This window comes from Dipodomys merriami, unplaced genomic scaffold (assembly GCF_024711535.1).
Source record: "Dipodomys merriami isolate MVZ:Mamm:240054 unplaced genomic scaffold, mDipMer1.0.p SCAF_137, whole genome shotgun sequence".
Classification (NCBI taxonomy): domain Eukaryota; kingdom Metazoa; phylum Chordata; class Mammalia; order Rodentia; family Heteromyidae; genus Dipodomys; species Dipodomys merriami.
The window spans coordinates 1,285,246-1,306,591 of record NW_027202682.1 but is presented as its reverse complement, the minus strand read 5'-3'; the positions used below and the strand labels follow the sequence as shown (position 1 = coordinate 1,306,591).

The following is a 21,346-nucleotide window of genomic DNA, read 5'->3' as shown; positions in this document are numbered from 1 at the left end:
GCCGTCTGTCCGCGGCGGGGCGGGCCGCGGCGGGGTGGAGGCGGGGCTGCGCGCGCAGGCTGGGCCTGGAAGCGGCACGGGCTGCGGGGTCTGCCCGTGAGTGGTACGCGGGGCTGCGGCCGGGGCGAGGCGGCGGTGTCGGGACGAGGAAGCCGGGGCGGGGCGGGGCGGGGGCAGCGGCCGCTCAGACCTCCCGCGGGCGGGGCGGGGAGGAAACCCGGCGGGGCGCCGCAGCCCCAGTGCTCGCTCGGAAACTGGGCCGCGGCGGGGGCGGTGGACCGGACGGCGGGGCGGGGGAGGTGGGCGGCCAAGCTGTCCCCCCCGTGTCCCGGGCATGTTGAGCCCTCTTGAGCGCAGACCCTGGCCGGGCGGCCCCGGCCGACGCCACTGCCCTGGTCCTGGTGGGAGGCACATATAAGGGCCCCAGCGGGTGCGGGTGCGGGTGCGTGGCGCGGGGGGGGGGGGGGGCTGCAGGCCAGGGATCCCGGCTCTCCTCCCCAGGCCTCACTCCCATCTACAGGGTAGTCGGGCCATGGAGCCGGGCAGCATGGAGAACCTGTCCATTGTGTATCAGAGCAGTGACTTCCTGGTGGTGAACAAGCACTGGGACCTGCGCATCGACAGCAAGACCTGGCGGGAAACGCTGACCCTGCAGAAGCAGCTGAGGCACCGCTTCCCGGAGCTGGCCGACCCCGACACCTGCTACGGGTTCAGGTAGGTACACACAGCTGGCTGTACTCATCCCAGGGAAGCAACCCGGCGCTGGACTGCGCCCAGAAGGTGGGGACTAAAATACCACGACTCCTCTCCCTGCCCAGGTTCTGCCACCAGCTGGACTTCTCCACCAGTGGCGCCCTATGTGTGGCTCTGAACAAGGCAGCAGCAGGCAGCGCGTACAGATGCTTCAAGGAGCGGCGGGTCACCAAAGCCTACTTGGCTCTGGTGAGGTGGGGGCATGGGGTGGGGGGGGTAGATTGGCCCTGGCAAAGTCTAGGTGGTTGGGGGGGGGCAGGGTTAGAGCTCAAAACTCCCTATCCACTTCAGCAGGCTTCAAACGTGAGCCCCTGGTTCCAGATGGTCAACTGGGTACAGGGCAGGCTTCCCAGCGGAGGCAGGCTGGTCTTGTGAGCTGAAGGGGTTGCTCCTGTTTGGCAGGTTCGGGGTCATGTCCAGGAGCACCAGACGACCATCAGCTATGCCATTGGCAGGAACAGCACGGAGGGCCGGACCCACACCATGTGCATTGAGGGCACCCAGGGTATGCAGGCTGGGGCAGGGGCTGCGTGCACACCTGCTGCAGAGACAGCACCAGCCCAGGCAGGTGAGGCTTGGGGGTGACTGGAATCCCAGGGCTGGCCCAGCCCACCGCCACACTCCTCTCTGCCCCCAGGTTGTGAGAACCCAAAGCCAAGCCTCACAGAACTGGTGGTCTTGGAGCACGGGCTGTACGCCGGTGACCCCGTGTCCAAGGTGCTGCTGAAGCCCCTCACAGGTGCGTCCAGTGCCCCCCCCGTGTGACCCCGAGGTGGAAGCAGTGTGGTCTGCCTGAGGTCCCCCACCTCCTGGGCAGAGCGGGTGGCTAGGCCGCGGCCCCGAGGGTCTCTCTGCCTCAGAGCCTGACATCTCGTCGGCACGGGACGGGGAGGCGCGGGCCCCAGAGACCATTGTGAGGCTCCACAGCAGAACTGGGTGCGGCGTCACGGGGCGCCTGACCCTCCCTCCCCCACCCGCAGGACGGACGCACCAGCTTCGCGTGCACTGCAGCGCCCTTGGCCACCCTGTTGTGGGCGACTTGACCTATGGGCAGGCCACGGGCCCAGAGGACCAGCCCTTCCGCATGATGCTGCATGCCTTCTACCTGCGAATCCCCACTCGGGCCGAGTGTGTGGAGGCCTGCACGCCAGACCCTTTCCTGCCTGCCCTTGACGCCTGCTGGAGCCCCCACACCCTGGTGCAGCCCCTCGACCAGCTTGTGCAGGCCCTACGGGCCGCCCCAGACCCTGACCCCACGGAGGGGGAGCCCGGGCCTGCAGCCCCCCCACCCGAGCCCGGCCGGCCCCCTCCCGAGACCCAGGCCCAGCGAGCCTCCTGCCTGCAGTGGCTTTCGGAGTGGACCTTGGAGCCAGACAACTGAGAGCTCGGGCTGGGAGGGGCAGCAGAAAGCCACCGGGGCTGGAGGATGGCTACTGGGCCTGGGAAGGCTTTTCTGGAAACATTCCCCCGGAGGAACCCAGTGTCTTTCTCCTGGAACAGGAACATCAGTGCAAGGGTCTCTGTCTTCTACACTTGCTTGAGACCACGCTGCTGGGCGGGGTGGAGCCAGGGCCTGGAAGCCTTTGCTCGGACAGGGCCCTTCCTGGGCCCACTGACTCAGCAGAGCCACCTGGCCCCGGCCTGGCCCAGCCATTTCCTGCATTCTGAAGCACTTTGCTCCACTCAGAGCCCCTAATTCTCCATCGGGCTGGACCCACAGCCTGCGCCCTGCTTGCCTTATGCCTTTGCTTTTGCCAGACTCTCCTGGGCTCAGCCTCCTCTGCCTGTTTCCGGAGTATGGACGCCCTCCACTTGCACCCGGCTACCAAGCCTCGTGTGATGCGTCTGCTGTATGGGCTCGGGGCCGCAGCGCGGTGTGACCTGCCGGACTCCCACGCAGCAATGTCCGTCTCTGGGAGTCCCGGGCCTCACCTCCATCCTTCGCAGTACCGCCACGCCATGCTGGTGCGGCTGGAATCTAGAATTATAAATAAATGCTTAGTTGTTAATCCTGAGAGCTTTCACAGGTGTACCTGATTCACGGGCTGGAATGTTCCAGACCCTTGCTAGCCCTGCTTCCTGCAACCAGGATCGCCCTGAGACTTCCCGGCAGGTACAACAGACATGGGGGTCTTGGCTGCTGACCTGCTCAGCAGGAACTCAGCACCCCACAGCCCTCCTAGCCAAAAGCATCAGCCTCCAGCCAGCTGAAGCCTGTTCCTTGTGGCAGCCTGTGTCTGGATCCACAAGGCCTGGCCACGCATGCGCGTGCATGCGCACACACAGGCTCCTGGGAGGGCCACGGGGTCCCGAGCCTGCTTCATCTGCCAGGAGAGCAGAGAGGATCCGGTTTGTTCCCTTCTGGTTCACCCCCGGGCTTCACAGGCCTCCTCGCTGTGGGGCCCCTGCCCTCCTGGCCCACAGCAGTGCTCAGGAGAGATGCTTCTGGAAGCTCCACAGGAGAACCCACCTCGGGGACGGGCCCAGCACCCATGGCTCTGCCCCTCCCCTCGCTGTCACACCTGCTGCTGCCACACGGTGGCGCTGCCGGCCGGCGGCCGCCCTTACTCTATCCCCAAGGTGCCCTGGCTGCCGGAGAGGCAGCGTCTGCAGGGTGAGACCTGCAGGGGCTGGGACTGACACCCCCCCCCCCGGGTCCCCCAGGCAGGGCTGTCCCGAGACCCCTAGAGGCCGCCTAGGCCTCCCTCTCTGCTGCCTCTGCCCGCCTGTGTTCTCCACTCCGTCCCGGGAGCCCTGCCGTGCTCCGGCTCTGGGAGGGCCTGTCAGGAAGGCAGAGGCTGCCGGCTGCCGTTTCCCCAGCTGTCAGCGCACACAGCCCAGGTCAGCTGGGGCCCCCAAAGCTGGCATAGGGGCACCTGAGACCCTGGGGTGCAGATGATGTTGATGCTGCAGCTGCATAGGGCCAGGCCGGGCTCAGTTTGGCCTGGGACATCACTGCTCTTTGCAGTTAGCTGGGAGATGCCCTAGACCCTGGAGAGTCAGAAAGTTCCTCCTCTGGTCTACCCTCCTGCCTGGCTCCATGTGCCCCCGCCCCCCAAGTCCGGACTGTGGAGCCCCGTGCTCCCAGGGCTGCTGGGGCCTGGCTGCAGCCGTCAGGACGGGGGCAGTCTCCTGGTGTGTCCCGGCACATGGCTCTGCCCTGAGGGAGCCTGCCACGGACACGCAGCCAGCCAGCCCTCTGCACTCCCGGACACGCACGCGGGACCCCGAGCAGCAGCGCGCAAGGCCCACGAGGACTGAGACACAGGAGCGCACACCCTTCCACACAGACACAACACAGATGGCAAACAGGCTCACCCCACCCCCGGGGGCGCGGGCGGGGCTGGCCCTGGGTGCCAGCCAACTCTGAGCTCAGCATTGCGCTCCCCCAGGATCGGGGACCAGGTGCGGCTGTGCTTGGGGCCCCCTGGGGCTGAGAGGATCGTCACCCCGCACGGCACAGCCCCTCCCCACAGGGCCCCCCGCAGGCACCAGGCAGGGGCAGGCACCAGGCATGGACAGATGCATCGAGCCAGGCATGTAGGCAAGCAGACACAGTGTCCCTGCTCCCCACCCCTGCACGCAAAGCTCAGCCGCAGGAACTGATGTGCCCAGAGGTTAAGATCAGCAGTGTCTGGAGCAACCGATCTGCAGCTGCCTGCACCCCGCAACCATTTGGCCCAAAGCAGCCCCATCTGTGCATGAGGCCCGAGCACCTTCTCTACCACAGACCGCACTGCTCCTGCTCAGGTGAGGGGCGGGTACTGGGTGGGGTAGGGGCCAAGCCTCTCTTTTGAACTCTGTACTGGGCAGTAAGTCTGTCTTTCTCCCAGGCTACATAGGCCCAGGAGACTGAAGAGGCCTCAAGAGCCATCAGATGGTGTGTGCAGGGCTTTGGGGGGTCGGTGGCACCCCGCTTTGGGTGGTACGTGCGGGGTTCGTGGGGCCAGCGGCTCTCCACAGCCCCTTTCTGTCCCTAGAACTGGGTCTCAATGGTGGTGCAGGTGCCTGGGGCCTGGCCATGGTCAGGCCCATCCAGCCTGGCGTGGCCCCCGCATAAGGGCATCTCTTCCCCCGCCTGAGGGACCTGCTGTTTGTGACAGGCCCTCCCTGGGGTCCTGCTGCTGATAAGGCAGGCCGGCTCGGCAGCTCCGCTCCCCTTCCCTCTGATGCCCATGTCTTCTCCCCCAGGCCGGCATCCTGCGCGGTCCTCCTCTCCCGCTGGTCCTGGACCCGAGAGCTGCCTGTGCCTGGCTGCCCTGGGACATCTCAGCCACCATGACCAGTGCACGCCGCCACTCCTCCACCGGACCCAGAGCAGGTGAGAGGACAGACGGACGGACGGGGGCCCGGGCCCCCGGGGGCTCTGCCGTGCCCAGCCTGGGAGGGATGGGGTGCCTAGTGCTCCAGCCTGGTTTCCTGGCATCCTTGCACTGCCGTCCCCCCTCCCAGGCCGGCCGCGCCCACGCACGCCGGCACACGGGTGGTGGACAGGAGCCCACGCCAGGACAGGCATGATGGGTGTGTGCTCACGCCCTGTGACACACGCCACATTCAGACCCGCGCATGTGCGCGTAGGCGCTCCCGTGAGCCTCCCACACCAGCTCCGGTTCCTCCACACAGGGAGGCGTGGCCGGGGTGGGCGTCACAGGCATCTGGGGGGCCCCCCGGGGTGGGCATCACAGGCATCTCGGGGGGCCCCCCGGGGTGGGCGTCACAGGCATCTCGGGGGCCCCGCAGCCCCGACGGCACGCGCTCCACTCTCTTCCAGGTGCTCTGGTCAGCCCAGGCCTGGCCCTCCTCTTGTCCCTCACAGCCCACTGCTCCAGCGCCCAGGCCAACAGCGCCCCCCGGGCAGCGCTGGCTGCCACAGCGGCTGACCCCTGGGCCAGGTGAGTGCACACCGGTCAGAGCGGAGGGGCCGCTGTTGGGGTTCCCTGAAGAGAGACCACGCCCAGAGTCTTCCCAGGTGGGGTTCCTGCACCCTGGGCTCTGGTCTCAGGCCTGACCGCATCCCCGGCCACCCACTCAAGGTCCAGTTTCCGAAGGCGCCTGGCCATTGTCCAGAGTGCAGCCAGAAGTAAAAGCCATCTTGAACAACGAAGGGCCAGGACCTTGCCAAAGGTCCCCCCAAACCTCCCCAAGCCGCCTCCTGCAGCCTTCAAACCCCATTAACCCACCTGTGCGTCCCCAGATCCTCACCTCTTCCCAAGTCTCTTAGCTCTCCTCCACTTGGTCATCTCCTGGCATCCAGGGATCTCCCGCCTGGGCTGGACAGTTGTCCTCCTCTTCTCTAGGATTCATAGTCCCTGTGAGCTGGTCATTTAGTGAAGTGGATGGTCCTGGAGGAGCAGGGACCCAAGTAGGACCAGCCAAACCCAGGCTAATGTCACCCCACACAGAACACACACACTCTCTACGTATGCGTTTCACTGCAGTCATACCTAAGGAAGGCTCTAGGAGACGGCTGGACTTGTGGCCACATTTAACCCCCATACAGCTAAGAATCCACCCATCAGGGGGCTCCTTGAAAGAGGAAATGGATGAATGGATGGATGGGCAGGTGGATGGCCGGATGGGTGGGTGCATGGATGTGTAAGAGGGTGGATGGATGAACAAATGGATGGATGGATGTATAGATGATGGATGGATGAGTGGTGGATGGATGGATGGGTGGGTGGATGGATGATGGATGGATGTATAGCTGATGGATGAGTGGATGGATGGATGGATGGATGGATGGATGGAAGAAAAGCTATTTCCTGCCTCTCACTCTCCCAGTGAGAGGAAACAGTCTGACCTTGATTCCACGTGCTGTAGCCTGGCCTTTCTCAGAGCTGCCAGTCCCAGCTTCTCCCAGCTTCTCAGTGCCTTCCCTTTCTGTCCAGGGCCAACGCTGCCCTCCTGCAAGACTTTTGGTGCCAGCCAGCCAGCCAGCTACCCCGGGAGCAGCTCTCAGCTCTGGTCAGGAGCCTGGCCTCGAAGCGGGTACCCCTCAAAGCCTGGCAGGTAACTTGGGTGAAGAGAGTGAGGGCATGAGGGGAAGCCGGGATCCCCGGGCAGCTGCAGATGGAGGTGTCCTGTATGGGTGCCCAGGGCCCCAGCAGAGGAATGGGCAGAGCCACGGCAGGGCAGGGCCGGGGGGATGCAGGCCTTGAAGTCCGGCCACCCCCCTTCCCTCAGAGTGGTGGTCACGGCAGGGGTAGTCGGTTGATGTGGTGACCGTCCAGAGGGACCAGGGTTCCAGGTGGAACCCAGCTGATAAGCTTAGGCTGGGCAGATTTGCCAGTTTCAGAAACATCACGGACTGGATGTGGTTGCGCATGCCGGTAACCCGCGCCACACAGGAGGTGGTCAGGAGAGGACGTGACCCAGTCGAGTTATTTTTCAGGCAAGACCTACCTGAAAAATAACTAAAACAAAATGGGTTGGGGACCTGGATCAAGCAGATCCTCTACCCAGCAAACATGAGGCTCAGTTCAAACCCAGTACTATCAAAAACAGACAAAAATAGACAGAAATGCGGCCTCTTTAGTGGCTCCAAAAGTCTGGCCCCACGGCGGGGGGGGGGGGGGGGGTGTGTCTCTGGAGTTTCCAGCTTGTTCTCTGCCTCCCTGGTGAGCTGAGGATTTTCTCTACCTCCCCACCCCAGCCTCAGCCCAACTTAATAAAGGAAGAGAGCAGGGCACAGGTGGCTCATGCCTATAATCCTAGCTACTCAGGAGGCTGAGATCTGAGGATCACAGTTCAAGGCTAGCCAGGGCAGAAAAGTCCATAAGACTCATTTCCAGTGAACCACCAAAAAAAGAAGTAGAGCTCAAGTGGTAGAGCATTAGCCTTGAGCACTAAAACCCAGAGACAGCACCCCAGCCCTGAGTTCAAGCCTCAGCACCTGCACACATGCAAAAATAACCAGTGCCAAAATGGGGCTAGAGATGTAGTTCAAACAGTGGAATGTCCGCCTTGCGGATGTGAGAGCCTGCGTTCAAACTAGTACTGTAAAAAAAAACAAAACCAAAAACCCAGTGTATCAAAGCACAAAAGGGCTAACTTTTCTTCCTAGCCAGTGCTAGTACTGCCAAAAGATCTAAATAAAAGTCTGCTTTCAGACCACAGTGGAATCTAACTTGAAATCAATGAGTGATATCTGGAAAACTCCCCCCAAAAACTTGAAAATGAAATATTCAACTTTCTTTTGTGTGGTACTGGAATTTGAACTCATAGCTTTGCAGGACCCTTACCACTTGATCCGCGCCCTTAGCCCTCCTTCTACCCTTTGGCCATTTCAGTTAGGGTGGCCCCTTCTTGTTCCAGCCAGACTCCGACCCACCTACAGTACCTGGTGCGGCCAGGATCACAGGCACAAACCATCACTGGATTTACTGGCTGAGATGCGGGGGGAGGGCGGGTTGTGTTTTTGGCCTGAGTTAGCCTAGAAACTCAATCCTCCTGCTCACCACCTCCTAGGTAGCTAGAATCGTAGCTATTTGGGTTTATACACTGAAAGTGTACATTAGGAGGGAGAAAGATCTGAAGGAAGTGACAGAAAAGACCAATGAGACTGAAGAAGACAAAATCCACAAAATGAAGCTTCTTTGAACAGATCAGAGCTCCCAGCCAGGCCACGGTGGGGAACACAGAGAGCAGATGCAACTTATTAATATTAATATTAACATGCACGAGCCACAGATCTGGTGGTGAAGGGCATAGCTGTGCACATAAGTGTAATAGCTGAGAGGAATGAAGTCCGGGGCTCAGGTGAGGAACACGGATCACCGGAATCACCAGTACTGCCAACGGGAGAAATGGCAGCAACAGTCAACTTGCCAAAGCTGCCAGATTGTTTTGAACATTTGACAGAATTGTCTTTCATGAGTAGGATGTGTGCGTGTGCATGCACACACACGCATTCACACATACACCAGTACTGGGCCTTGAACTCTTGCTTAGCTTCTTTGCTCAAGCCTGGTGCTCAACCACTTGAGACACACCTCCACTTTTGGCTTTTTGATGGTTAGTTGGAAATAAGAGTCTCTTGGATTTACCTGCCTGTGTTGTCTTTGAACTGAGATCCTCAGATCCCAGCCCCCTGAGTAGCTAGGATTATAGGCACGAGCTTCTGGCATGCAGCTCTGAATTGTCTTCGTTTTAGGTGCAGTTTTTACACCCCACAGATCTGAGTTGCTGATCTAGCTGAAATCTAAGCGTCTGTCTTTCAGCAGCGAAGTTAGCCCGTTTACACTGATTGCTATCTCCATCTGGCCTCATTTCTTCCGTCACACTTTACTTTTCCCTGTGCTGCGGTGTTTTCTCATACACCACCAACGGTTCACTAAAATGTGCACACTGCTGAGGGGGCAGGGGCTGGGCAGTGTCCCCCAGGGCCGGTCCAGACTGGATGGAGTGACCTGCTGCCCACCTTGCCCAGCTCAGCTGCCTAGCCAACCTCGCTGCGCGGCTCGGCCTCCAGGAGGACTTTGCCCTGCACCCTCCTGACCTCCTGCTCTTCTACAAGTGAGTGCCCCTGGCCCACCTCTCCCCTCAGGATGCCCAACAGCCACGGTGGAGCCTCTCCTGCAGGGGCCCCGGGCAGCAGGGGACAGTGAGGGAGGCCCAACCTTTTCTCCCCGACTTCCTATCGCCTGTCTGCAGCCTGAGCCAGGTGAGGGCAGCTGACTGCCGGGCCTTCACCCACCGCGCCACACAGGGGGACCCACAGCTGCTGGCCAACCTGCCTGACCAGAGGGCTGCCTTGCAGCAAACCGCCTGGACCTGCCTGGTAGGCACCTCCAGAGAGCAGGGGGTGGGCAGCAGGGCGGGGCTTCCTGCCCACCACTGACCAGCAGGGCGGGGCTTCCTGCCCACCACTGACCGGCAGGGCGGGGCTTCCTGCCCACCACTGACCAGCAGGGCGGGGCTTCCTTCCTGCCCACCACTGACCGGTGGTCCCTGCAGGGCGGGCCCCACCTGCGGCTCAGTGCCTCAGACCTGGTTCTTCTTGGGGCCCTGGTATGTGACATGGATGCAGCCAGCATCCAGACCTCGGACCCAAGCGTGCTGCAGAACCTGCTACGCTGCCCCCAGCTGACCGCTGCCCAGGCAGCCGCCCTCAACACCCTGCTGGCCAGCGGGAGGACCCTGCTTGGGTAAGTGAAGGTGACGGGACTGGGGACGGGGACAGGGGATGGGGACGGGGACGGGGATGGGGGACGGGCATCCCCTCTGTGAGATGAGGGAGCAGCGTCCTGGGTGTGGAGGGCCATGGTCCTCAGTCCACTCTGGCCTTCCAGACTCGGGCACATGGCCGGAGGCTCTGGTGTCTACAGCACACAGCCCCATGCACTGTGTGTGGGCACCATCCGGGACCCCCCTCACACACCGCGGGGTCCCCTCTCTGCTCAGCGAGAGGCGGGTGGTACGTGGGAACCAACGCAGTGTCCCCTTCCTGTCAGGCCTCCTGGCTCCTGGAAGCTGGAGGGGCTGCAGGCCCTGGGACCCCTGGCTGCCTATGTCAGCCCGCGCCTGTGGGAGCAGGTGCAGGAGGTAGGAGGAGGCCAGGGTGGGGCTGGCCGCGGTCACCGGTGGCCTGTCCATGTCCACGCTGAGCCATCGGGGCCCCGGCCCTCCTGTCAGTGCACGGCAGGGCTGCAAGGGGGGCAGGAGGAGGGACCGGGCTGGCCCTCCCTGAGACCCAGAGCGGCAACATCCGCCCTGCCAGGCCGTGGCCCTGGACTTCTTCCAGAGTGTGGTGGCCGCCTGCCGGGCAGGGAGGCTCAGACAGAGAGATGCCAGGCACTTTGTCACCAGCTTCCTGGAGGCCAAGTCCCCCTCCGTGTCCTCGAGGCCCAAGCGGGGCACAGGTCAGTGTGGCATCGCGGCCTTCCCTAAGCCCATCTGATCTGGGCCAGATTCTCAGTCAGAGGTTAAGTGCGGGGCGGGGGGAGGGGGGTTCTGGCTGGGGTCAAAGTGGAAGGGAGGGTTGACAGCGCTGCCGTAGCGGGACAGAGAAGTGGGCAGGACTTCCTTCTCAGCTCACAGCGGGGTGGGGTGTGGGCACAAGCCGGCCGTCCTCAGCCACAGGCCAGAGGCTGAGGTGCAGAGGATGTCAGCTCAAGGCCAGCCAGAAAGTAGAGTTTTTGAGACTCCATCTCTCCAGGGCAGCCAGGTGTGGTAGCACTCACCTATGACCCCAGCAGCTACAGGACTCCTCACAGGGCGGGCAGCAAGAAATAACCAGCAGAGAGCCGGCTAGGGGCGTGGCTCAAGGCCCAGGACACACACCCACACCACACACACACACACACACACACACACACACCACACACCACACACACACAGACACACACACACCACACACACACACACACACACACACTGCTCAGCAAGAAATAACCAGCAGAGAGCCGGCTAGGGGCGTGGCTCAAGGCCCAGGACACACACCCACACCACACACACACACACACACACACACCACACACCACACACACACACACACACACACCACACACACACACACACACACACACACACACACCACACACACACACACACACACCACACACACACACACACACACACACACACACACACACACACACACACACACACACTGCTCAGCTGGAGTCTGGGCTGGCCAGCCCAGTCATCGGCACACCCCACAGGGAGATCCTGTGTCCGAGGTAACATCACGGCGGCCACGCTGCGGGATGACCTCTTCCTGGTGCGTTATGACTGCGTGCAGCTGGGGGCCTGCCTGGGCCACCCGGTGCTCAGGGCCAACCTGAACCCCCTGCTGCAGCACCCCCTGCCCGCTGAGTGCCAGCGCGTTGTCAAGGCCAAGCTGAGCCAGGTGTGTGGGCCGGGGGGGCCCCCCCCCCGCGCGGGTGGAGGGGGAGGCCCGGGAGGGCGGGCCCGCCTGCTGCCTCCAACCCCACCCCCGGCCCCCCTCAGATCTACCCGGGCGGCATTCCTGAGGACCAGCTGCGTCTCATCACCTCTCTGGTTTACCTCTACTCCCGTGCGGAGATAAGCCAGTGGAACATCACGTCCAGAGACACAGTCATGGCCCTGCTGGCCTCGGACGGGGCCCTGCAGAACCAGACGGAGGTGAGGGGGGAGCGGGGGACGCCGCAGGCCCCTGGTTTGCTGGGCCTAGCTGACCCCCGCCCCCCCTCCCCGCCAGGCCGTCTTACAGAAGTTCCTGGACCACAATGGCACGGTCACCGGCGCCCTGCTGGTAGCCATCGGGGGCTCTCGCCTCTGCTGGATGAGTCCGCTGCAAATCCAGGCTATCCGGCCCTCCGAGCTCCGGTGAGGAACTGCGGTTGGCCGGAGTCCTGTTTGGGCTGAGGCAGTAAAGAGCTGATGCCCCCGGCCACCACCACAACGTATCACAAACGGGGTGACGTCTACTCTCTTCTGGAAACCAGTGTGCCAAGCCCAGAGCAGCAGGACAGGTCCCCTCCGTGCCCACAGCCGGCCTTGGCGCCCCGCCACCCGCCGGTGCTGCCAACAGGCAGCGAGGCCCGTCCCGCTGTCCCACTCTGCACAGCCCCTCCCCACGCGGCTGGGCCAGATTCCCGTCCTCCACGGACGCCAGGGACCGGCTTTCCTGCCAGCCCCATCCAGCCTAAATTCTTTGGATCTGATCTCATCTGCCAACACCCCGAGGTTCTGGGTGGACACGGCTCTGGGGGAGAGGCCGCTGAACCTGGTACCGAGCGGGAGAGGGCCAAGCAGCTCCCACCCTGACCCGCCTCACCCCACCCCAGGCTGGCTGGGGCCCTGGACATCTCCTCCTGCCCTCAGAGCCGGAAAAACGTGCTCTTCGCCAAGGCCCGGGAGGCCTTCAGCAGTACTAGGAGCTCAGAGGAATACTACCCCTACATACGTCCCTACCTGGGTGAGTGCAGCCCTGACAACCTCCCCAGACCAGCCCTCCCTCACCCCCTGCCCTCCCTCACCCCCACCCTCCCTCACCCCCACCCTCCCTCACCCCCCACCCTCCCTCCCCAGATCCACCCTCACCCCCGCCCTCCCTCCCCAGACCCACCCTCACCCCCTGCCCTCCCTCCCCAGACCCACCCTCACCCCCTGCCCTCCCTCACCCCCACCCTCCCTCCCCAGACCTACCCTCACCCCCTGCCCTCCCTCACCCCCTGCCCTCCCTCACCCCCACCCTCCCTCCCCAGATCCACCCTCACCCCCCTGCCCTCCCTCCCCAGACCCAGCCTCACCCCCCTGCCCTCCCTCCCCAGACCCACCCTCACCCCCCTGCCCTCCCTCACCCCCACCCTCCCTCCCCAGATCCACCCTCGCCCCCCCGTCCTCCCTCCCCAGATCCACCCTCCCTCACCCCCACCCTCCCTCCCCAGATCCACCCTCACCCCCCTGCCCTCCCTCCCCAGACCCACCCTCACCCCCTGCCCTCCCTCACCCCCACCCTCCCTCCCCAGACCCACCCTCACCCCCCACCCTCCCTCACCCTCCACCCTCCCTTCCCAGACCCACCCTCACCCCCCTGCCCTCCCTCCCTAGACCCACCCTCACCCCCCTGCCCTCCTCACCCCTGCCCCCAGGCGGCGCGTCTGTGGATGAGCTGCAACACCTAGTCCAGGCCAACGTCTCCATGGACATCGACACCTTCACCAACCTCAACCCCAGCGTGCTGCAGGTGAGGTCTGCGGCCGCCTTGGTGGCGGGCGGCTGGGGCAGGGCGGGCCGGGCTCCCAGCCCTGGGTTTGGTGTCATGGCTCCTCCAGGCCGGCTCTGGGCCTCGCCACCCGCGTGGTGCCCAGCCCAGGAGACAGCCACGGCCCCCCTCCCCCACGCCCCTCCCCATGACCCTCCCCCACACCCCTGTCTGCCCCCACGCAGAGCCTGAGCGTGGGCACCGTGACCTCGCTGCTGGGCCAGAACGTGGGGGACCTGCAGAAGGCCCGCAGCCACCCCACCATCAGCTCCTGGCTGCGCAGCCTCAGCGGGTCAGCTCTGAGGGAGCTGGGCCTGGACGCCAACCCCAGCAGCCCCGGCCCTGGCCTCGGGACGCCCCGGCCCTCCTGGACCACGCACCTGGCACTCCACCTGGCCCCCACCTCAGGCCTGCCCGAGAATGAAGCCGGAGCCCCAGCCTCAGGTTCGACCCGCTCCCCCTCCCCGCCCCCTCCCCAGCCACTAGCTACTCTTGATCCTGCGCTCTCACATCCCACATGGAGCTGCGGAGAGGGGACCCGACTGGACCAGGAGAGTAGCCACAGACCGAGGCCTCGGCCCCACGTGAGCCCCGGGCCTGACGGGTGCCCTCCTTTGTTCCACCTACAGGCAGCTTGCCGGTCCTCCGGAGATACCTGCCACTCCCCGTGGCCCTGCCCTCCGGCCTCCTGTGGCTGCTGCTGTAATGGACGGCTCTGAGCTGTGCACCGGGCATCAGGACCCCGGCCGCTGCGGGCAGCCCTGCTCCCACACAGCCAGGCTCACAAAGCTGCTAGCCTAGCCGAGCTGGATGCCTGCCCAGGCTGAGCGGGAGCCTCACACCCCAGGCCCCAGGAGGCCCCCCACCCACATACCTCGGCTCCCAGAGCCTGGTCTGGGAGGAGAGGGAGCATGCCCAGCTACAAGCCCAGGCCGGCAGGGAACAGAAGGCCCTTTGGCTGCTAGGACAGCCGGTCCGGGCGGCCCTTGGCTGTCACTGCCTTGTTGAGAGGATCTGAATAAAGTGTGGAGCTATTCTGCCACCTGTGTCTTTGCTAGGAGTGACACAGAGACCTTCCTGGGCCCAGACCTTCCCCCACACCCAAAACTGGGGGCTCGGGAAGGGCAGTTATCATGCCGGGAAGGCCTTGGACAGTCGCGGGCTCCAGTTAGAGGCCCTGCACCCCTTTCTCTGGTCATGGGAACTCAGGGTGCTGCGTGCGTGGGGTCACAGGGAGCCCCGAGCTCAGGCCCTCCCTCTTCCCCAGCCTGACAAGACCACAGCCCACATCAGCGCAGTGACACACTGCTGTTTATTGAGCCCAAACGCCCTCGGGGCTGGGCTGCCTTCGGGTCAGGCAGAGCTCCTCGGAGGGCCAGGGCTGGACGGTCGGAAGCGGTGGTCTCAGCCCAGAGCGAAGGCCAAGAGCAGAGCAGAGCTCCAGGCAAGCGCCAGTCCTGGTGTCAGACGCGGAGCTCCGCGGGAGAAGGCCTCTGCACGTTAGAGGGGTGACTCAGGCCCGCCAGCCCCCAGCCCCCCCGGCCCCGCCCCGGGCCGCCGGCCCACCTTGGAAGCTGAGGTCCAGGATCACGTAGCCATTGGGGATGCCGCCCTGGAGCCCCAGCTCCAGCTGGTCCAGGTCTTCTTGGCGCTGCCGGAAGATCCAGTCCCGCACAGGGCTGCTGTTCTCCTCGCCCTTCAGCTCTGCCACGTGCGACCCCAGGAGTGCCTGAACCTCGTCCACCGTCAGCCGCTGCCCAGGAGCGAGCCAGCCGTCAGTCTCCCCTGTGTTCAGACCTCGGCCCCTCTAGGCCGGCTGTGACCTGGCTGTGCCTTCCCGAAAGCCCTTCCCCAGCCCTTCCGCGCCTACCACCACCGACTCCACCCGCAGCTTCTTGAATGTGGCCATGTCCATGCTTATGTTCTGGTGGCTGAGAGCCTGCAGGTCCTCTGCGGAGGCCCCTCCTGCACGGAGAGTGGAACCCAGGCTCCAGACCGTGCAACGCAACACCGGGCCTCAGCCCCACCACAGACAGTCCCCCTCCTCCCCCTCCCCCTCCCCCTCTTCCTCCTCCCTCCCCCTCCCCCTCTTCCTCCCCTCCCCCTCCCCCTCTTCCTCCTCTCCCTCCCCCTCTTCCTCCCCTCCCCCTCCCCCTCCCCCTCCCCCCTTCCTCCTCCCCCTCCCCCTCCCCCTCTTCCTCCCCTCCCCTCCCCCTCTTCCTCCCCTCCCCCTCCCCCTCCCCCTCTTCCTCCTCCTCCTCCTCTTCCTCCTCGTCCTCTTCCTCCTCCTCCTCCTCCCTTTTGGCAGTCCTGGGCTTGAACTCAGGGGCTGGGCACTGTCTCTGAACTTCTTTTGCTCAAGACTAGCACTCTACCACTTGAGCCACAGCTCCACTTCCGGCTTTTTCTGTGTATGTGGTGCTGAGGAATCGAACCCAGGGCTTCAGGCATGCGAGGTGAGCGCTCTGCCACTGAGCCGCCTTCCCAGCCCCCACCCTGCCTTCTTTCCAGGGGAATCCCCCAACCTCAGCCTGTGGGCTGGGGGCCTACGGCCTGGAGCTTAGATCAGCCAGCCCCTGCTGAGGGGCGGAGGAGGCAGGGGAGGCAGGAGAGGCCGGGGCCGCCCCTGCCTGTGCCCGCCCCGACTGGCTGCGTGTGCCCCGGCTCACCTAGGAAGGCCTGGATCTTCCCAAGGTACTCCGGCCCGCTCACGTTCTGAAAGGCCAGCAGGGCCTTGGGATAGAGAAGGCCCAGCTGCTGCGGGCTGCAGGAGTCCAGATCCTTGGGTGTGACTGTCCTGGGGGAAGCGTGGGGCTGAGCAATGGGTGGGGCAGGCACCACAGCACAGGACATGGAGGGCACCACAGCACAGGACACGGGGGGCGGGCACCACAGCACAGGACATGGAGGGCACCACAGCACAGGACACGGGGGGGGGGCACCACAGCACAGGACACGGGGGGCACCACAGCACAGGACACGGGGGGCACCACAGCACAGGACACAGGGGGGCACCACAGCACAGGACACGGGGGGCACCACAGCACAGGACACGGGGGGCACCACAGCACAGGACACGGGGGGCACCACAGCACAGGACACGGGGGGCACCACAGCACAGGACACGGGGGGGCGGGCGGGCACCACAGCACAGGACACGGGGGGCGGGCGGGCACCACAGCACAGGACACGGGGGGCGGGCACCACAGCACAGGACACGGGGGGCACCACAGCACAGGACACGGGGGGCGGGCACCACAGCACAGGACACGGGGGGCACCACAGCACAGGACACGGGGGGCACCACAGCACAGGACACGGGGGGGGGGCGGGCACCACAGCACAGGACACGGGGGGCGGGCGGGCACCACAGCACAGGACACGGGGGGCACCACAACACAGGACACGGGGGGCACCACAACACAGGACACGGGGGGCGGGCACCACAGCACAGGACATGGGGGGGGGACTCACCAGAGGACACCGAGGGGCAGGGACTCCAGCTGCGTGGGGCTGAGGACACACAGGTAAGTGGGGCGGACACCAGCCAGGAGGTCCAGCGTGTCCTCGTCCAAGTCGTCCCTTCCCAGCAGGTAGCGGGTGATGAGGGCAGTCACCTGTGGAGGCGCCACCGTGGAGTCCCGGGGCAGGGAGAGGCAAACCCGCCCGGGACCCACCCTGCCCGGGATGCGCCCCAGCCGACGCCCCGGGCGGCCCTCACCTGCGCATCTGTGCTGTGCCCACTGCTGGCCTCCAGCAGGTCCTTGATCGTGTCCAGGGAGGTCACGTTCCACTTGCTGATGTCCTCCGGGAGGACGTGGCGGAAGAAGGGGCCGAGCCTCTGGATCAGGGCCTCGGGGTACCCTTGTGGAAAGGTCTGGAAAGGAAGTGACCCTGAGGGCCAGGGCCACACTGGAGGGCTGGGCCGCCCCGTGTCTGTCCGGGACAGGGGGGCACGGTGAGCTACCTTGTCCAACTTGCGCTTCAGAGCGCCGAGCTGCTGGTAGGTGAAGGGGATCTTGTTCACTTCCTCCATCTGCTCCGCCAGCACGGCGCCGTCCAGGCAGGCCTCCAGCTCCCACTCCTCATACCAGAAGAGGCTCTCGTCCACGGCCAACGCCCTCTGCCCCGGGGGACAGGCCCCTGCGAGGACAGGCCTGCTGCCTCAGCCCCTCCTCCTCCCACAGCCTCCATCCTGCTCCGGCCTCCGCTTACCCACCCGGTCTGTGAGGGGATGACCTGGTTAGCTGAGAAGGCAGGAAAGATCTCAGGCATGGACAGTGCTAGTGCCGCCCGTCCCCCCTGCCTCCCGGCCCCTGGTTACCTGCCCTCCTCCGTGCCCTCCCCCTGCCCCAGGCCTGCCCCATGCCCGGCCCCCGGCTCCAGTGCCCAAGGCCTGGTGAGCAGGTTCAGAGCTCACTCTCTGTGTCTCGCCGGAACCTTTGGACCGCGGGGGCCAGCTCAGACCTCCGCCACGATGGGGGCCCGGAGATGCGCTGTAGCCAGGAGTCCAAGACCTCCTGAGGACAGAGCAGGGCAGACCAGTGAGCCCGAGGGTCCCCGGGATCAGAGCCGGGAGCAGAGGAGGGGGGCTCACCTGGGGGATGCTATTAACGATGGGCAGGTCCAACACTGTCACCAGGCCCTGCAGAGCGTCCAGGGTGGAGGGGGACCAGCGCGAGGGAGGACTGTTTGGACAGAGGAGCCCCCAGATGCAGTGCAGGGGGCAGCCGGGGTCAGACGCTGCTCCTGGCTGTGAAGGGGCACGCCCCAGAGACCTCAGACACCCCCTCACTCACCCATAGGGGGGTCCTCCGCCCTTCAGAGCCGTCCTGGCTGCCTCCTGCTGGTCCTGGTCCAGGGGACCTGGGCAGCTGGCCAGCCGGGGGAGGAGGACGGCCGCTGCGCTGGCCACAAAGCGCCCGGGCAGGTCACACGCCAGGCTCCCCAGGGCCTGCACGTCGGCCTCGCTCACCCGAGAGCCCCGCACACCCTGAACACACATTCGGCCTCAGTGCCTTCCTGTGAGGGGCCGCCCCTCCCTCTCTGCCCTGCTCCCCCCCCCCGCTCCCCCCTTCTGTTCTGTACCCGGCAGGCCAGAGCCAGGCACAGCAGACGCTGGCGCTCAGGAGCCCCGGGTGGGAGCTGGCGCAAGGTGCTGGCCTTGGAGACTCGAGACAACAAGCTCTTACAGACCTGAGGCCGCGGGAACGAGGCAGGGCTGTGGAGAGAAATGCCGGGGACGGCTTTGCCCGCAGCCCACCCCCTCCCGATCCCGCCCTGGCCCAGCCTCCCAGCCCCTGGGCTGTAAGCCGGGGACGGGGGGGGGGGGTGCCCCAGCGCCTGGCACCGAGCCTACTTGAGGAAGGGCAGCATGTCCACTGGGAGGGCGTCCAGGTCCTGGGGGGCAAGGTGCTCTGAGAGACGGTGAGCCAAACAGCGCAGCTGCCGAGAGACCAGGCCGGCCGGCTCGGAATGTGCTGGGCCCCGGGCGGGGGGCTCCAGGTCTCCCACCCACAAAGCACACCCCAGCCCCCGCACCCGTGGGCAGGGCGGGCCGGGGCGGGCAGGCAGGGACTCGGCCCATGGAAGCCGGGTTTTAGGGGCAAGGCTTTGAAGGGGGGCCCAGTCTCCAGGGGGGCGGGCAGGCCTCCTCAGTCACCCCCCACAGCCAGACCCGTGTGGCCACACACCCGGTCAGCCCTCGGGAGACCCACCTGATTCTCCCGCCGGCGGGAGACCCACAGGAGACCCACGGGAGACCCACCTGATCCTCCCGCCGGCGGGAGACCCACAGGAGACCCTCGGGAGACCCACCTGATCCTCCTGGAGCGGGATGTGCTCCCGCCTCACAGTCACAGCCAGCTCCAGGGCGCGCCCGGCGCTCAGGCGGGACGCCTCCTCGCAGGAGAAGCTCGAGAGGCCTAGGGCCGGGCTGGGGCGGGCCCCGAGTGTGTACCCACTTCTGGCCTTCTCAGTACCCCCTGGTCCCACAGCACCCCCTCCCTGCAGGACCCCGTAGGCCTCCCAGGGCCAGGCAACATCTGGAGGGCAAGGGCTGGCCGCCGTTCCCCAGTCCTGAGCCTGGTCAGGCCCCGGGAAGCAGGAGAGGCAGGGGAGGGGCAGGAGCAGAGGCCCAGGAAGCGGTGCAGCCGGCCCCTGGGTGCCCGGCCTACGAGGCCCCCGGAGCCCCGGGGCCTGAGGAACCCCGGACGTACCTGTCAGCGTCACGCAGGCCCGCCGCGCCCGGGAGCGGAGGCTGTGGGGACAAGGCTCTGCTGATGCCCGCCCAGGTGGGTGTTTCTCAGTCTCTGCCACACTTTGGGCTCAGCTGCTTCAAGGCCCAGACTCCGGGGTGGGGTGGGGGGCCGGGTATGCGGAGCCTGGCTGTTTGCTGGGACCCACGTTTGGATCTCCTGGCTTAACTTCTACCTGACCCAGCTATGCTTAGGGCCCAGCTACACCTTTGCCAGTGGGTCCCCTGAACAGCTGCTAGGTATTGGTGCGTGTGGAAGATACCTGGCCCTGTCTTCCACTGCGGGCCAGGCCTGGGTCTCCACCCAGGAGGGGAAAGCCCAGCTGCCTCCCCTCCCCTACCCTCCCGTCCTCCAGCCTCACCTGTCCCATCTCCCCTCCCCCACCCCCACCCCCCTCACCCCCCCATCCTCCAGCCTCACCTGTCCCGTCTCCCCCCCCCCCCGTCCTCCAGCCTCACCTGTCCCGTCTCTGCAGCCCTTGGAGGTTCTGTCCTGCCTGTGGAGCACAGGCAGGAGGCTGGGGTGGAGGGGCTCTGGGGGTGCGCCTGGCCCTGAGAAGGGGACAAAGCCTCTCCCTCCCTAGCCGCAGCCCAGTGACCCCCTGCCGGGTGTGGAGGCCCAGGGCTCGGCCCCCACGGGGGCCCGGACCCCCACACCTTCCTCAGGGTGGTCAGGTACCACCAGTCTTCAAGACCCCACCGTGCTCAGCACCCCTCCCCGCCCCCCGCAACGCCCAGCCCTCCCCGGCTTCTCTGGTCAGCTGCCCCTACTTACCGAGGCCCAGCAGCGGCAGCAGCAGCAGCAGACCGCCCCGAATAGGGGTCCTGCGGGACCCCAGAAGGCGTCTGGCTGCCGACAAGGCCATGGTCTGTGGAGGACAGTGGCTGGGCTCCCCTTCCAACGCCCTCCCACCCACCCGGGGCCGCCCCAGGCTCTGTGGGTCCCACCTCCTGGGCGCCCAGGGGAGCTCCAGGCCAGCCCCGCGGAAGTGAGTCCTCCCACAGGGGGTGGGGTGCTGGGCCAGGCCCCGCTCTGAGCCCGTCCCCACTCCCTGAAGGGCAGGGCCGGGAGAGCCCTGGGCTGCCTCCAATCAGGCAGACCTCAGTTTCCCCGTTTGTGTGGGGAAGGGGGCGGGCTGAGCAGGCCTCTCCCTTCCCCAGTGCTTTCAGCTGCAGCCCCGGGGCTCTGCCAGGTGGACGGTGAGGGGCAGGGGAGGGAGACACTGGCCTCTGCCCGCCCTCCGGTCGGCCAGCTCCTCCAACCCCACACCCCCCTGCAGCTGTGGGGAGGGGCCTCCCTGAATGAGGAGGAGGGGAGGAGGAGGGGGACGCACAGAGATCAGCCCACCCTCCCCGGCCCCCCCCCCCCGCCCCAGGGGAGCCCCACCCACTGCTCCAGGGAACCTCCTGCAGCTGACTCTTGAGGAGGTGGTGGACGGCCCGGCGCTGGCTGGCCCGGTGAGGGCTGAGTGACCCAGCGAGAACCACGGCGATGGCACCCTGGCAGCCCGCGGCCCTCTCCCGGCCCCCGGCAGAGGCTCTGGCGGTGGTAGGCCCTTCGCCTGCCTCCACAGCCCAGAACTCCAGGCGGGACTCAGCTGCAGGGGCCCCTCCCATCCCCCAGCTCCGCGCTGCACGCAGCTGGG

At 65.6% G+C, this 21,346-nt stretch overlaps 3 protein-coding genes across 6 annotated transcripts; 2 read left to right on the top strand and 1 right to left on the bottom strand.

Annotated features, from left to right (window-relative positions):
* Positions 1-38: 38 nt before the first annotated feature.
* Positions 39-2,756, top strand: Rpusd1 (RNA pseudouridine synthase domain containing 1). 4 transcript variants are annotated; one of them, XM_070019695.1, is made up of 6 exons: positions 39-103; positions 521-714; positions 819-942; positions 1,156-1,258; positions 1,391-1,492; positions 1,734-2,756. In XM_070019695.1, exons 2-6 carry the CDS (start codon positions 533-535, stop codon positions 2,132-2,134), a joined length of 912 nt encoding a protein of 303 aa, XP_069875796.1. In that variant the 5' UTR covers positions 39-103; positions 521-532; the 3' UTR covers positions 2,135-2,756. The 4 variants fall into 4 exon arrangements, with proteins under 4 accessions (XP_069875796.1, XP_069875794.1, XP_069875795.1 ...); XM_070019693.1 differs by having other exon boundaries at positions 1,156-1,321; XM_070019694.1 differs by having other exon boundaries at positions 70-96; positions 1,156-1,321.
* LOC138825274 (mesothelin-like protein) lies at positions 2,551-14,496 on the top strand. Its single transcript, XM_070019670.1, has 16 exons — positions 2,551-2,718; positions 4,945-5,074; positions 5,525-5,645; positions 6,642-6,762; positions 9,182-9,267; positions 9,406-9,532; positions 9,709-9,899; positions 10,206-10,296; positions 10,472-10,613; positions 11,415-11,602; positions 11,704-11,859; positions 11,936-12,063; positions 12,525-12,655; positions 13,332-13,426; positions 13,630-13,888; positions 14,074-14,496. The coding sequence occupies exons 1-16, from the start codon at positions 2,551-2,553 to the stop codon at positions 14,148-14,150; spliced, it is 2,211 nt and encodes a 736-aa protein (XP_069875771.1). The 3' UTR covers positions 14,151-14,496.
* Positions 14,497-14,733: 237 nt separating this feature from the next.
* LOC138825383 (mesothelin-like) lies at positions 14,734-20,758 on the bottom strand. Its single transcript, XM_070019855.1, has 17 exons — positions 20,649-20,758; positions 20,476-20,569; positions 20,160-20,197; positions 19,663-19,703; positions 19,262-19,379; positions 18,804-18,889; positions 18,533-18,665; positions 18,244-18,437; positions 18,042-18,132; positions 17,865-17,964; positions 17,412-17,587; positions 17,166-17,321; positions 16,919-17,061; positions 16,114-16,241; positions 15,315-15,409; positions 15,011-15,197; positions 14,734-14,937 (listed from the first exon to the last, which is right to left on the bottom strand). Exons 2-17 carry the CDS (start codon positions 20,564-20,566, stop codon positions 14,849-14,851), a joined length of 1,866 nt encoding a protein of 621 aa, XP_069875956.1. The 5' UTR covers positions 20,567-20,569; positions 20,649-20,758; the 3' UTR covers positions 14,734-14,848.
* Between the last annotated feature and the right edge of the window lie 588 nt (positions 20,759-21,346).